The sequence below is a fragment of the Urocitellus parryii genome, chromosome 6 (genome assembly GCF_045843805.1).
Source record: "Urocitellus parryii isolate mUroPar1 chromosome 6, mUroPar1.hap1, whole genome shotgun sequence".
Taxonomy (NCBI): domain Eukaryota; kingdom Metazoa; phylum Chordata; class Mammalia; order Rodentia; family Sciuridae; genus Urocitellus; species Urocitellus parryii.
The window spans coordinates 158,708,684-158,723,104 of NC_135536.1; the positions used below are offsets into that span (position 1 = coordinate 158,708,684).

Sequence of the window (14,421 nt, forward strand, 5' to 3'; positions counted from 1 at the left end):
AAAAGATCCTCCTCAAGAAATAATACAAACACACACACACACACACACACACACACACACACACCCAAACCCTTTCATATACAAACAATAAAATTTTATCACATACACATACAAATATCCTAAACAATAAAACCTTTTTATTATATTTTGCTTTACTAAGTATCCTTTGGAAAAGGATATAATCCTTTGGATTTTACTACAATTATTTAGTAATATGAATTCTTGTCCCTCATTCTGTGAGTTGACCATACCTGGGGGTGAGGGGTGATGAGTTCTGCTCCGGAATCTCATCATCAACCAAGTCAGAGAGAGCATCCTGACTGAGATCTCTATTCAAGAAACAATGGATAAGGACAGAGATCCACTTTTACAAAACCTTGTTGTCTTTGTATCCTAATGCTAGAAAAACCTTTGGGGGCTTCGGCTTTCTTTAAATCACTGATATATTTCTAGTGCCTGGAACAGTATCTGGCACATAACAGGTACTCAGTAAATATTTGTTGAATAGATGGAGTTCTGTACTGGTGCTTTAAATTTGGTGACTTCTAGTAGTGTCCCTCTCCATGGGAAAGAAGTCCAGAAGCAGGCAAGTGGGAGTAACATAAACTTAACTTTACATGTCTCTATGATCCATGAGCATTTTGATACTAAATTTTGGAAGTCTTAGAGGAGGTTGCTGTAGTTTGGATCTTGAAAATCCCTCAAAATATGTTATAGGATTATCCTCAGGGTGGCTCTATTGAAAGGTGGTAAAACCTTTGAGGGGTTGGGCCTAGGGGGATGGACTCAAGAGACATGGTAACTACATGCAACATGATCCTGGATAGGCTTCTTGGATGTTATTGGGTTATCAGCAAAATTTGGATTGGATGACAATAAGGAATTGATGTTGCTTTGATTTTGATGTTTATATTGTAGTTATGTGGGACAGTGATCTTTTACTTAGGAAATACATTGAAGTATTAAGAGGTAATTGGGAGTCAGGTAACTTTAGTCTCAAATGGTTTAGAAACGTTAACAATTGGATAATCTTGAAGTGTTTATGGGAGTTCTATATTCTATTTTTGTTAATTTTCACATATTTGGAAATTCTATCAAAATTTTAAAAATTAAAATGTATGTTAGCATCATTCTTCTGATCAAGATCTAGCACAACATACAGCCACATACATCTGTAGGTAAATCAACTGGAAAGAATACAATGGCCAATCCATTGATGGAACAAAATGCTGATACACGCAACAATACAGATCCATCTTAAAAGCATTCTGAACAGGGCAGACTATGGGGACAGAAAGTTGATAAGCGGTTGCTTAGGGCTGAATGTGGGAAGAATTGACTCTAAAGGAGCACAAGGAAACATCATTGGATGATGAAATGCTCTGCCTCTTGATTACTACATGACTATATATAATTGCCAAAAGTAGTTAAATGGAACATTAAAATGGGTAATTTTTACTGTATATTAATTGTAATTCAATTTTACAATCATCTCCCAATTTCATTAAAATATAAATGATTCCTTAAAAAGCCTATACAATCCTCTTATATAATCCTCTCCCCTCCTTTCTCGTTATCACACCACCCTAGCAACCCTGGCGTTTCTACTTGCTCTGATAAATCAACTTAAAGAATGGCCCACAGCTTTGAATCAGGCTATGAAATATTTTCTATTTTGAAACAAACATGGTGATGAGAGTAAGAACATTTAATAACAAAATTGCCATAACATCCAAGAGCATGGTCCTATTTCTAGTAATCACTGTTGATGTATCTTACCAAAGTACATGAGCTTGACAACTGGGTTAAGAAAATCATTCAGCAGAATCCAACCCTGAATGTGGCAATTTAAGGAATAAAAAATGATTTTGCCTCTTAATGAAAGTGGCCTTTCCACAAGTATATAATACAAATTCTAAGTGATAAGGGAAAGTCATATTCAAGGAAATACTAAAGCAAGAACACCAAAAAAAAAAAAAAAATAGCTTAACATGTTATACTAAGTTGTCTACTTCTAAAGATACCCAAGATTTCAAACAGGGGTATCAATATCAAATGAAAAAAATTGGTATTTAAGCATTACAGAGGTAGAAAAGATTAACGCTAGCAACTCTTTGTCAATCAGCCTATCTTGTACTAAAGATTATAATCACAAAATCTTCCCCTGGAGATCCCCGAATAATGAGACTAGATTTTAACTAAGCAATAATCCTTAGAAATAGTCCTGCTCCCAAACCAAATGCCGAATGTTCTCTTTGATATAGGAGGCTGATTCATAATGGGATAGGGAGGGGAAGCATGGGAGGAATAGACGAACTCTAGATAGGGCAGGGGGGTTGGAGGGGAAGGGAGGGGGCATGGAATTATTATCCAAAGTACATGTATGAAGACACAAATTGATGTGAATATACTGTGTATACAAACATAGATATGAAAAATTGTGCTCTAGATGTGCGATAAAAATTGTAATGCATTCTGTTGTGATGTATAAATTAAAAATTAAAAAAAGAAATAGTCCTGCCCCAAGAGGGAAGAGGGAAAAAAATGCAAAATTTGAAGACAGCAGTCCCTTTTCTTCTGTTTTCCTAGACAACAGTAAGCTCAGTTACTCACAAATGGCCTTTATCCAATTAAATACTGCATGACAAGATTTGTGAAATCCCTACTATCTGCAAATTTAGACACTGCTCAGGTCTCATTTTCTTGTAATACCCAGATGTTCATTTTAACTATCAAGATAAGTCATTTACTAGCTGCTATTCACTAATTCTGTTTACCTTTTGTTAAAATGATTCAATGTTGCTGTATCATTAGCTGTTCCAAAATAACAACAGAAAAACATATCAATACAGAGTTTTCTATGATTTAAAATGTGTTCTAAACTAGAATAAGCATCTGATGACAGGGTAATGGGCCAATAAATGAAGCATTATATATACAGAATACAAAGAGAAGTTTATTGTACAAAATTAAGGCCTTCACATTTCATAGTTCACTCAGGCTAAAGAAAGAATGGTTGAATTTTTAAGTCTTTCATAAAAATTTCACTTTCACTTCTCCCCAACCTCCAACCATTAAAATGACCTGGCCAAATGTTATCAAAACAAACACCATAAATAATACCAAGTCCATTAAAGATGACTATCCCAAATGTTATTTCTTGGCATAGGTGATCTTCATAGCATGGGATGGTGTGATCTTAAACCCTTGTAAAGCATCCCTGGCAGCTCCAGCCTGTCCGTCATTTTCAAATTCAACAAAAGCAATGTCATGCCTCCCAGGTACCAGACGCACTTCCTTAAAACCAGGGAACCTAAGAAGAATAAAAACAACTCATATATGTATGCAAATACATAAATATCTGCTTTCTGTTTTAAATGTAGATAATTTGCTGACATTGGAGAATCCTGAGTAGGATGGAAGAGCATAAGATATAACTAAATGCCATACTCAACGGTAGAGTGCCTTGCAAATACTAAACTCTGGGTCTAGTCCCTAGTACCACAAAAACAGAAAAATTACGAACTGAAAAAAACTATGCTAATTTTATTTCCACCACTGTATCAAAGCTGTACTCCCTGTTTTACTCATTTAATCAGAACTAATAATTCAAACATTAGATGAAATTTAGATTTTTATTTGCTAAATATGTAGATTGGCTTCAATCTGTGATTAATTCTAGACCAAATTAAATGAACCTGTAAGGAACTGCTGCTGTGGGATGACAAATGGATGCCACTCATGGAAGTGCTATTTGTCTTGTCAGGAGGCTTGTTTATGAGAAAACTTACTGATTAAATAGCATGGACAACATCATCTCATTAGTCTCTTCTGGTAAATTATTAAGGAACAAAATATAGTTTGGAGGGTAATCAGGGACCTATTTAAGAAAGAAAGAAAGAAAGAAAAAAAGAAACAAAAGTTAGCTTGTAAGTATACACAGCACTGTAAGCCATTTGGTTCTCACAGGAAAACCTAAACTTCAGAGGGCTATACACTAGTATAGGCTTGTGAAATCTTACGACACCAAACAATGAAGCCAAAAAGCAATGGCACTGGAGAAATATTTATTTCTCCAAACAGCAACTTAAAGACACAAACATTCAAATTAAGACATCCCAAGTTTGGAACAATGCAATCTTATTACAGGTTTTAAGTACTTAATAGTAATTAAGGCAATATTTATGATTTAAGCATCTGGAGGTCAATTATATTTGGAGAATTTTGTCACCTAGAGTACGTAATTGAAATATACTAATAAAACCAAAAAAGGCTTCCTCTTAAATGTATTTAAAATGTTTTAAGAAATGAGTTTCTTAAAATAGCATGCAACTTAACATATGTCTTATAGGTGAAATAATTTTGGTTTTGGACATGCAAATTATTGTTATGATTTTTAAGATTTTGTTTTAAAGAAAGCATCACATGGAAAAAATATTACCTGAGGATTTGGTGTTGAATTTCCTTGGGGATTAGCTGAATTTAGTATTCCCTAAACAAAAGAAATAGGGGTACAGGTAAGCTTTTCAATTTCTTTAAAAAGGCAAAAGGCATTTATAACATAAAAATAACATTAATTTTTAAAGGTATGTTATTCCATTTGATTTTATTTTAAGAACCTACATTTTTATTCTGATTCAAATATTCATGTATTTAATTCAGCCATTACTTTTGAAAAGTCTAACCCTAAATTTCAAGGACCATATCATAAAATTTAACTTCTAATCTTTTAAATTATGGAGAAATACATAACAGAGGGAAAAAATGAGGACTGGTCTTACTTAAAAATAGATAAATAAACCCAACTCTATATAAGCATTATACTTAGTGAAACTGATTTCTAACCACTTTCAATCCAGAAGTAACTACCTTTTGGATAGTAATTTGCTTTTATCTGGTATTTCAAATTAGATTTTGTATTCCTGAAATATTCAAAGAAAGCTTTGAGAGGAGTACTCATGATTAAAGATAATATCTGCAGTACTATTTACAGGCAACAGAACTTGAGGAGTAAACCAAGAGGTATTAATGTGTTTTGAAGAAAGATGAAATTAAATTTCATGCAAAGAATAAAACAATTTTTAAAATCTCTATATGAAAAGACTTATATTTTAATTTACTGCTAAAATATAAACATTGGAATTTTAGAACTCAGTTCACTTTAACTTCTTAAAATTCCACTTTTTAAACACACATATATACAATAAATACATGCCTCAAAGATCCTCCTGTCTATGACAAGAATTCATCAAGTTTCCTCCCACCTCCCAGGTTGTGGGGGGGTGGGGCACGTGGGCTACTGCCGGTTTTTATCCCAGGGGCGCTTTACTACTGAGCTATATCCTCAACCCTTTAAAAAAAAAATTTTTTTTTTAAGGCAGGGTCTCACTGAGTTGCTTAGGACCTTGCTAAATTGCTGAGGCTGGTCTCTAATTTGCGATCCTCCTGCCTTGACCTCCCAAGTCACTGGAATTATAGCTGTGCACCACCAGGCCTGACTTTTTCTATGAAGTTCTTAACATCAAAAAAATATGAACTTTTATTCTGTCTTACCTGACCAGGCTTTTTGTTTGCAGTTGCTGCAGCCTGTTCCACAGTTTTGGCTTTTTTCTTTTCTTTTTTCTTTTCTTTATCAGCAAAAGTGCCTCGCATTTTAGATATTATATCAGAATCTGTTTTTGCATACTGGATTCGCTGTTTTAATTGTATGAAAACAGATTACATCTCATTATGCTGAAGGCTACTTACACTAGTCATTAATGATTCAAATTCCATTACACAAATACACTATAAGAGAATCTTACACACATCCCTAAGGAAATCATCAAAATACACTGAGTGCCAAATGAAAATACAGTGTGGTCTACGATTTACAAGTAAAATAAAGATTCAACTGTGTATACTCAAAGAAAAATTATACATTTTCAAATGGGAAAAACCAGACTTTGTAATATCTGTATTTCTGCTTCTCTCCATCTGGTAAGAGAAAACTGCATTAGAAACTTGCCTACCTCTTACCAGCCACTCTCAGTAGAAGGGTCCACACGTACCAAACCAGCCTTGGAATGTATCATCTAGAATGTGTTAGTTTTAATGGTTCAAGTATTAAAAACTGGGAATGGGGCTGGGGATGTGGCTCAAACCGTAGCGCGCTCGCCTGGCATGCGTGCGGCCGGGGTTCGATCCTCAGCACCACATACAAAAAAGATGTTGTGTTCACCAATAACTAAAAAAAATAAATATTAATATTCTCTCTCTTTAAAAAAAAAAAACTTTAGAAAAAAAAAAAAACTGGGAATGACTTCCCTTTGAATGTGGAGTTCCCCTGCAAATTCCTAACCCCCATATTGGGACTTGAACCCAGGGGCACTCTACCACTAAGCTACATCTCTAGCCCTTTTTTATTTTGAGACAGGGTTGCTAAATTGCTTAAGTTGGCCTTGAGCTTGTGATCTCAGCCTTCTGAGTGGCTGGTATGCACTACCAAGCCCAGCTGAATCTATCATTTTTTTTTTTTTAAATGAAATGACTTTAACAGCAGCATCAACTTAGATTTAAAAGTTTTTTTAAAGGGAACAAAAGGATAGCATTACAGCTACTAATGCTAGGCCACTTGCTTCATTCTTACCATGTCAGAGCCAGCAGGAACCAAAGTGCCTTTGAGGACACAGAAGCACTCAAAACCACTAGTCTAAGATGGCATTTCAACTACAGTGTGGAATTTAATTGCCTGGAAAAACTGCAGTAAGTTTGAGTGAGTCCAGAGATTTTGTACTTTTAATAAGCACAAGAGGATGGCGATGCTACAACTTTTTTAGCGTGGCCCTGGCCTAAAGCATCACCACCCAGCTAATTCAACATCAATAAACTATCCAAAATTTCTTACAGTGAATTAAACTGTTATATGGGGTACAATTATCTACAAACTCCAAATTCCATTTGAAGTAAACACTTCTACTCTGGAGCTGAAAGAGCAACCACCTCTCTGATCACATCAAAAACAATAGTCCTACAATTAGCATCTAAAATTGCCTTGTATACAAGAATTTGATCTTGGTCTGAAAAGAAAAAATACCACGTAAAATGATCTGGATTAGAAGGCAGGAAACTTGTCAAAACCAAGAGCAATTCTTTCTTTTCCTTTATTTCAACTGGAGATGAATGTGGTAGAGAAACAAGGGGAAAGATGGCCTAGCACTACACTTCAGAACCCCAGGCCTTTTCTGCACGGGCTAGGCCGCTGAACTTCTTTAGCTCTAGGTGTACTTATTCCTGTAAGCAGCTCTGCTAGTCTTGCCATCATGATCTAATCAAAGCAGACAAGCTGACAGTTCACACTAAATTCTAACTTGATTCCAAGTATATTCTCCCAACTCGCTAGGTCTTCAACTTGTCTCTGACCTAAACAGACCTTAGGTGACCTGATTTCTCCTTATGATACTGTCACCTGTGAAAATATATGATCTCAGCAACAGTTCTTAACTAGCTGGTCTAAGCCAGTGGTTTTCAACTAAAGGCAATTTTGCTTCCTGGAGACACTGCACTCTCAGGAGACACTGCTGGCTGACATGCTCCTGGCATCTAGTGGGCAGAGGCCAGGAACGCTACTAAACACCCTACAATGAACAAAAAGGCCCCTTACAAAGAAGTATTATTTGGTTCAAAACATCAAAAATGTTAGCATTTAGAAACCCTGACCTAAACTAAATATCAGAAAAGATAAAAATTCATTTGTAACTTACAGATTGAGAAGGCCAAGATATACATTTATGCTAAAGGTTTCATGACAGACAAAAATGATTCTACTTTACTGAGGTATTTTTGGAATTAAGTAAATAAATGTTCTCGAATCACAAAAAATAATTTTGTTCAGAATTACAAATGAAAGCAAATTTTCTTTCTCTTTTAGTATATTGAGGTTAAAACAGAAGAGCAACTAAAAGCAGTTAAAGAAACATAAATGAGAAAGTTCAAAGAATTTCATTCCTCCTCTTCTAGAAATATGGCAGACCTGCTACTTTCCTGAAGGCAGAAAAAGGACCTCCAAAATGCCTTCATATAAAATCAGACAGACAGACATTTTCCACTGATATTAAATAATGAGTTGGCAATATGAGGCTGGTGCCAAATACAGCAAATGATTTCCACCTTTCCTATATCTGAGTAAACAGGAACACTCAAAACTGTCATCTCCACTCAGCCACTCAGGGAAAAGCCTAAAACTCAATCTTATGTGCCTACCAACTGAGAACTCAATTATGCTATTTCTTCATATTAGTAAGAAAGTTCAGCTGGTTTCAGAAAATGACAATTTACTCTAACTCAGGGAACAGCATGATGTAGAACAGGGTCCTTAAACTAAGGGTCCACAGCTAACACTACCTGATTTTATAAATTATGTCTGTCTTGCTACAACACAGCCATACCCATTCATTTTCATCTCATCTACTGCTGCTTTTCTTGTTATGTTGGCAGAATTCCATGAGTAGCTGCAACAAAGATCACCTGGCTAGCAAAATCCATAATATTTACTATCTGACCCTTTACAGAAAGTTTAACTCCTAACATAAGAAAAAAGAAAATCACAAGACTAGGTGTCAGGAGATGTTTTTAAGTTCTGATGCTGCCCCTGGTTATATTAATATAACCTGGATGATCAAATAATATTTCTGTGCCTGATTCTTCATCTGTGAAATGAAGGGATGATACCAGTGGACTACACAATAGTCTGTGGGCCAAATCCAGCCATTCTGTTTTGATATGGCTTGTTTTGTAACTTAAGAATTTTTTAAATACAATTTTAAAGGGCAGGTAAAAAAAAACATACACAAAAGAACAGGAAACAGAAATTGTATGTGACCCACAGAGTCAAAAGTAGTCCTGTTAGAGCATTTGTTAATACCTGTTTAGAGTAAAGGAAATCCAACCTGCCTATACATTAAAACTGACCATAGGCACAGAATCTATCAGTGGCAGAACCAGAATGAGGACCCAGACCCTCTGAACCCTGGGCCTTGATTCTCTCTCCAAGACCCCTCCACACCACATTCTAATTCCAGAGGAAAATCAGTTTGTAATCAATATCTAAGGTAGCATACTTGCTCACATTTGTAAGACCCTCGCTTTTTACTGTTTTACACAGTCCACTACCACCTCTGACCTGAACAAGAGTTTACTGATTGAGTTCCCTGCTCTCCGTCTGGCCCTACAACAATCCAATGTTCAACCATCAGCTAGATGTGAATCTCACTGTCACTCCTGAGTTTAAAGCACTTCATGCATGGCTATTTCATTTCCACTTATGTGACTCATAAAACTTGTCAGTTTAAAATCTATGACTTTTCCTTAAGGTACTGCCCTTTCTATACTGCATAGCTTCTGATATGCAGTATTTCCCCACAGTATTTGCTGAAACTTCAGTCTGGATTTCCTTTTTCACCCACAATTTTTTGTTTTGTGTTGTTTTTACAAGTTTAAAAGAGAGATTTCTTCTTAAATCTTCTGGGTTATTATTAATTATAGGTTTCATAAGGTAAGAATATTACCTGTATAGTCATTTTTTAAAATGCTGTATGTCTCAATGTACTTTGGTTCTACCCATTTAAACTGGGATAAATTAGGAGTATATGACTCTACTAGTATATTTCTATAAAAATAACATAAAGCAAACCTAAATCCCCTCTAAAATGCATAATTAAAAGCAGAAAGCAATAGCCACAGTTTCAAGTTGACATTCACAAGTCTACTGTACCACTAACAGTGATTAAAGTTGAAATAATAAGATTATCTCACCATTGGTTTACCATAAAATGGAAATCCTTGTAACTGTCTCAAAGCATTTGTGGAAGAGCCTAGTTCCTTAAAAATAACAAAGGCTTGCCCTCTCATCTTCATCGTCTTTAAAGCCACTATATCTACCACATGCCCAAACTGAGAAAAAAGGGCATATAGGGATCTCTTCAATTCTGTTCAAATAGAAGGAAAAACAAGTCATTTGTGAATGAAACAATGACAAAATTCTTCATAAAATGGCACTGTATTGAGTGCCCCACTATTCATTTATTTAGTTCTACAGTTATTTTAATAAAAACACATCATATTATTCCCAATATTGAGACCATAATGAGTAAAACCAAATCTCACACATTTGTCAGGCTCTACCTATTTCTATTTTAAAAAAGTTTTAAATGCCTTACATAAAATAGAATAAACTATTATTTCAGGCACTAAAAAAAATGACTAGATGAGAAGTTTTGGAGCTGTATAATTCTTAATACAGTAGTGAATAAACACATTTGAGCAGGGAGTGGTGTTGAGGACTGAACCCAGGGCACTCTATCACTGAGCTACATCATAAGACCTCTTTAATTTTTGAGACCAGGTCTCACTAAGTTGCCAAGGCTGGTCTTGAATTTGAGATTCTCCTGTTTCAGCCTCCCTAGTCATGGAGATTATAGGTATGTGTCATTGTACTTGGCAATAAATACATTTTAGTTTTATTTTTGTTTTTGATGGGGAGGATAGGATACTGGGAATTTTGAGGCAGGGTCTCACCAAGTTGCTTAAGACCTCGCTAAATTGCTGAAGCTTGCCTCAAACTTGCAGTCCTGCCTCAGCCTCCCTAGTTGCTGTAATTCCATGCACGCACCATTGTGCCCAACTAACACATTTTTAGTTGTGAACAAATATTTTAAAAAGCACATACCTTCTTTTTTAATTTTGTCATTCATATTGTTGATATAAATTGTATGATTTGGTCTGATATCCATGTTTAGGTCAGATTCTTCAAGTAGCCTAAAGAGACAATAAATAATCTGTTATTAACAAGAATGAGATCATATTGGAATGCAGCAAAAGGCCATAACACAAAGGTTATTAATCTTTCAATTCTCCTTCAATCTCAAATGTCAGAAACTATCAGTTGGCAGTAGACTTTACTTCCTCCCTGGTATTTGCTAGTACTCTTTTATAGGCAAAACAATAGTGCTCAGGCTCAAAACTTGGTAGAACAAGCTAGATGTGGTAGCACACATGCCCGCAATTCTAGCTATTCCAGACACTGAGACAAAGAGGATCACAAGTTCCAAATCAGCTTCAGCAACTTTCCCTGGGGAATGTTAAGTCAGTGAAACAGCACCCCTGGGTTCAATCTCCAGTAGCACAAAATGAATAAATAAGTTAATTTAAAACTTGGTGGATCAGCAGTACATAGCCATATTTTAATAACCTCATTTTATTCAAAGTAATACTTTCATATTTACCTTCCACTTAGGACAAATGATAGTTTTTTCACCTGCCTGATATAACTTCTTTTTTGATGCTTTAAAAATTTAGATATGAAGAAAAATGACAAAAAGACCAGCAAACATATATCTGGTCTCATCATGACAGATCATTAAATGAAGTTTGCAAAGTCCTTCACAGGTACACCTATATAGAACTTTCATGCCTATTTTAACCTATATACATCATCACCAGGGTTCACTCCAAGGTTACCTCTAACCAATGTGAAGTAATGGAGTTCAGAGAGAAAAGTGTTGCATGATGGTTAAGAGCTCAGATTCTAGTGCCAACCAGATAGGAACTCAAACCTTGTCTATGGTTCTAATTAGCTGTTTCATGGAAGTTAACTTCCTTAATCTCTCGGATCATCATCTGTAAAATGGGAATAGTAAGAGTACCTACCCAATAGAACTCCTGCACTGTCAAAAAGCACCTACTAGCTATTATTATCAGTCACTGAAAGTTAGAGGGACTTGCCCAATGTAACACACCTAATAAGCAGCAGGCCTGAGAATTCAGCCCTTGCCTTCTTTTTTCCCCCCATACTTTTCTTTCACATTCGCCACATTATTTCATGCTCATATTTAATACCTCATATTCCACATAGTTTTTAGCAGAAAACTGTGAACATGTTTTTATTTCCTCAGTGTCCCACATATTCCTTTATCTCACAAATATTACGATGTATATGAAAGTCACATGATGACTTACTAGGGAAGAGTAATACTTATGCAGAAAACAGAATGAAAGATATCGCCTCTCAAAAACTGGGAACCCCGTAACTGAAACTTGGAGAAAGGCTGCTGGTCACGAAGTAGACTACTAGTAGGAAGTTGACCGAAGTCAAAATGAAGGAGGGAGACCAGAGCGGAGGTTCTTGCAGTATCTAGAGGTTGACGGTGGGCTGGATTTGTGAAGGGGCACCCGAAAATGCTACATCCCCCGCCGCCGCAATCCAAGAGAGCTGCTGAAAGTCACCTGAAAGTGCAGTGAACTAAATGCAAACGCCAAGCACGAGCACATTATTATCCTTTACCTCGCAAGAGCAAGCTGCCGGCCTCTCCAAACACCCGCACGTTTGCCAAATGCCCGGGTCCGAAGCCCAAAGGAGCTGCCACAAATTCCAAGCCCCAACCTGTCCCACTAGAGAGGAGGCTCCTAAATTCGGAGGGCCTTGCCACGCCAGCCCGTTAGTCTTGATCTCTTCCTCGCCCCCACGCCCACTCCTTCGCGAACCAGTGGTCAGATGCGTTCCGAACCCACCTTCGTGTCTCGTCTGCTCCGGTTCAAACAGCGAAGAATCGGGCCAGCTTCCGCAGCAACCACAACTGAAAGGTACAAGCCGCTTCTGCCCACCTGAGGCCTAAGAAGCCAAAGCCGGAAACAGAGGCAGGCACCGGAAATAAGGCTACCGCGCTTCTCAATCGAGCGCCGACAGGTCGAGAAGCCGAGCTCCGAGTCGATCGATGCCACCAGATCTCCGGCAGACACGGCTAAGAATCTCTCCGCGCATGCGTATGCCTGGCGAGGTAAAGGAGGAGTGGAGGGAGATGGCGGGAAAGGGCAATGTGGAAGAGAAAGAGATTGTCTGGAAATATAACTGGGGTCCTGGAGCCATACTGTGAGGGAAAAAGGAAGGGAAGTGATTCATTTCCTTTACCAAAACCTTAGAGGTTTTACCCTAGACAGCAGTGCCTTCCATCTTTTCAAATCCTATCTAATTTTGCCGGCGCAATTTCTCATGCAGACTACCCGATCAGGTGGCCCTTCTGTGGGCTCTGTCACACCACGGTTTAACATCGCCTTAGATGCCCCTCCTTCAGGTCTCCTCCCATTCCAGGGACTCTGAGGGAACTCTTCTCTAGCACTGCTACTGGTTTTGAATCTCAGAGGCATTCCAGCTTGAGACCCCAGAGCAAAGAGAATTAGTATATCTGCCCCTTAGGAAATAAGGCGACCATGCCTCAGCTCTGGAGGTACCCAATCACGGTAAGATCAACTGCCTAAACTCACTCAAAATCAAAACCCACTAATTACCTATTAACCCTCCTACTCTCTCCTTTCCCCTACAAAATGCCTAATCTTTCTAGAGTAATTTAAGGAGTTAGTGTTTATGTTATGATGAGTGGTAAGTCCAAACGGTGCATTCATTCATTCCATTCTTTCATACATTCATCATATGTGTGTAAGGCATCACTGGAATATGGGAAGGCTTTTAAGAGCCAAAGGAGTCTGATCATGTGTCCCCCTCTTAATATCTCTGACCTTCACTTTCCTCACCTGTAAAACATCTTATAATGCCTCCTTCTAGTTATTGTGAGGATTAAATGAGCTAACTATAAAGTGATTATCCATTTTCCAGACATAAAATAAATGGTTCATAAATGTTCATAGCTAGCTACTAAATGCTAGCTATGATTTGGACATAGGGACCAAATGAGTTGATTTCACCAGCTAGGATCTTTTATTTTGAAAGATCATCTTAAGATACAACTTGAAAATTGTGTGTGTCTTGAGGGTAAGGAGTTTTGTCTGCTTTGCTCACTCAAGTAATTAGAAAAGTAACTGATAACAAATACATCTTGAATGAATGAAAGATGCTTCATGGAAAATTAGGCAACACTAAAGCAAATGTGATATCATTAAGAGGGACATAGGATAGGAATTAATCTTAAATGATCACAGAAAAGCATTCTTTTATCATAAAAATTAGGAGAAATGTAAGTAATCTTATCTCAAAGACTTATGAGTGTATCCTTAACAAATTACAACAGAAATACTTTCTACATAATAAAGGACAAGCTGCCCTACTCACTAGTAGCAGCATCTGAGCAATGACTTAATTCTGTTTGATACTAATGAGAATGGCTAAAATACATTTCTGGAAATAAACTCTAATTTAACTGTATTATATAAATGGATCCTGCCAGGGGCTGGGATGTAGCTAGGTTCAATCCCCAGAATCATAAATAAATGAATGAATAAACAAATAAGTAAATCCAAGAGTTTATTAACTATGAAAAGAAGATACATATACCCATGCAAAGCCACTCCAGCTTGGAAGAAAACACCACAGGAACCTTAGAGGTCTAAAGATAGACTGGACATTGTGTTCCATTAACAACCAAAGTAATGGCT

At 36.9% G+C, this 14,421-nt stretch overlaps 1 protein-coding gene across 1 annotated transcript; it reads right to left on the reverse strand.

Moving 5' to 3' along the window:
* Nucleotides 1–2,592: 2,592 nt before the first annotated feature.
* Nucleotides 2,593–12,669, reverse strand: Snrpb2 (small nuclear ribonucleoprotein polypeptide B2). The gene is made up of 7 exons (XM_026397653.2): nt 12,547–12,669; nt 10,706–10,794; nt 9,793–9,965; nt 5,554–5,694; nt 4,442–4,492; nt 3,792–3,880; nt 2,593–3,313 (listed from the first exon to the last, which is right to left on the reverse strand). Exons 2-7 carry the CDS (start codon nt 10,767–10,769, stop codon nt 3,154–3,156), a joined length of 678 nt encoding a protein of 225 aa, XP_026253438.1. The 5' UTR covers nt 10,770–10,794; nt 12,547–12,669; the 3' UTR covers nt 2,593–3,153.
* Between the last annotated feature and the right edge of the window lie 1,752 nt (nt 12,670–14,421).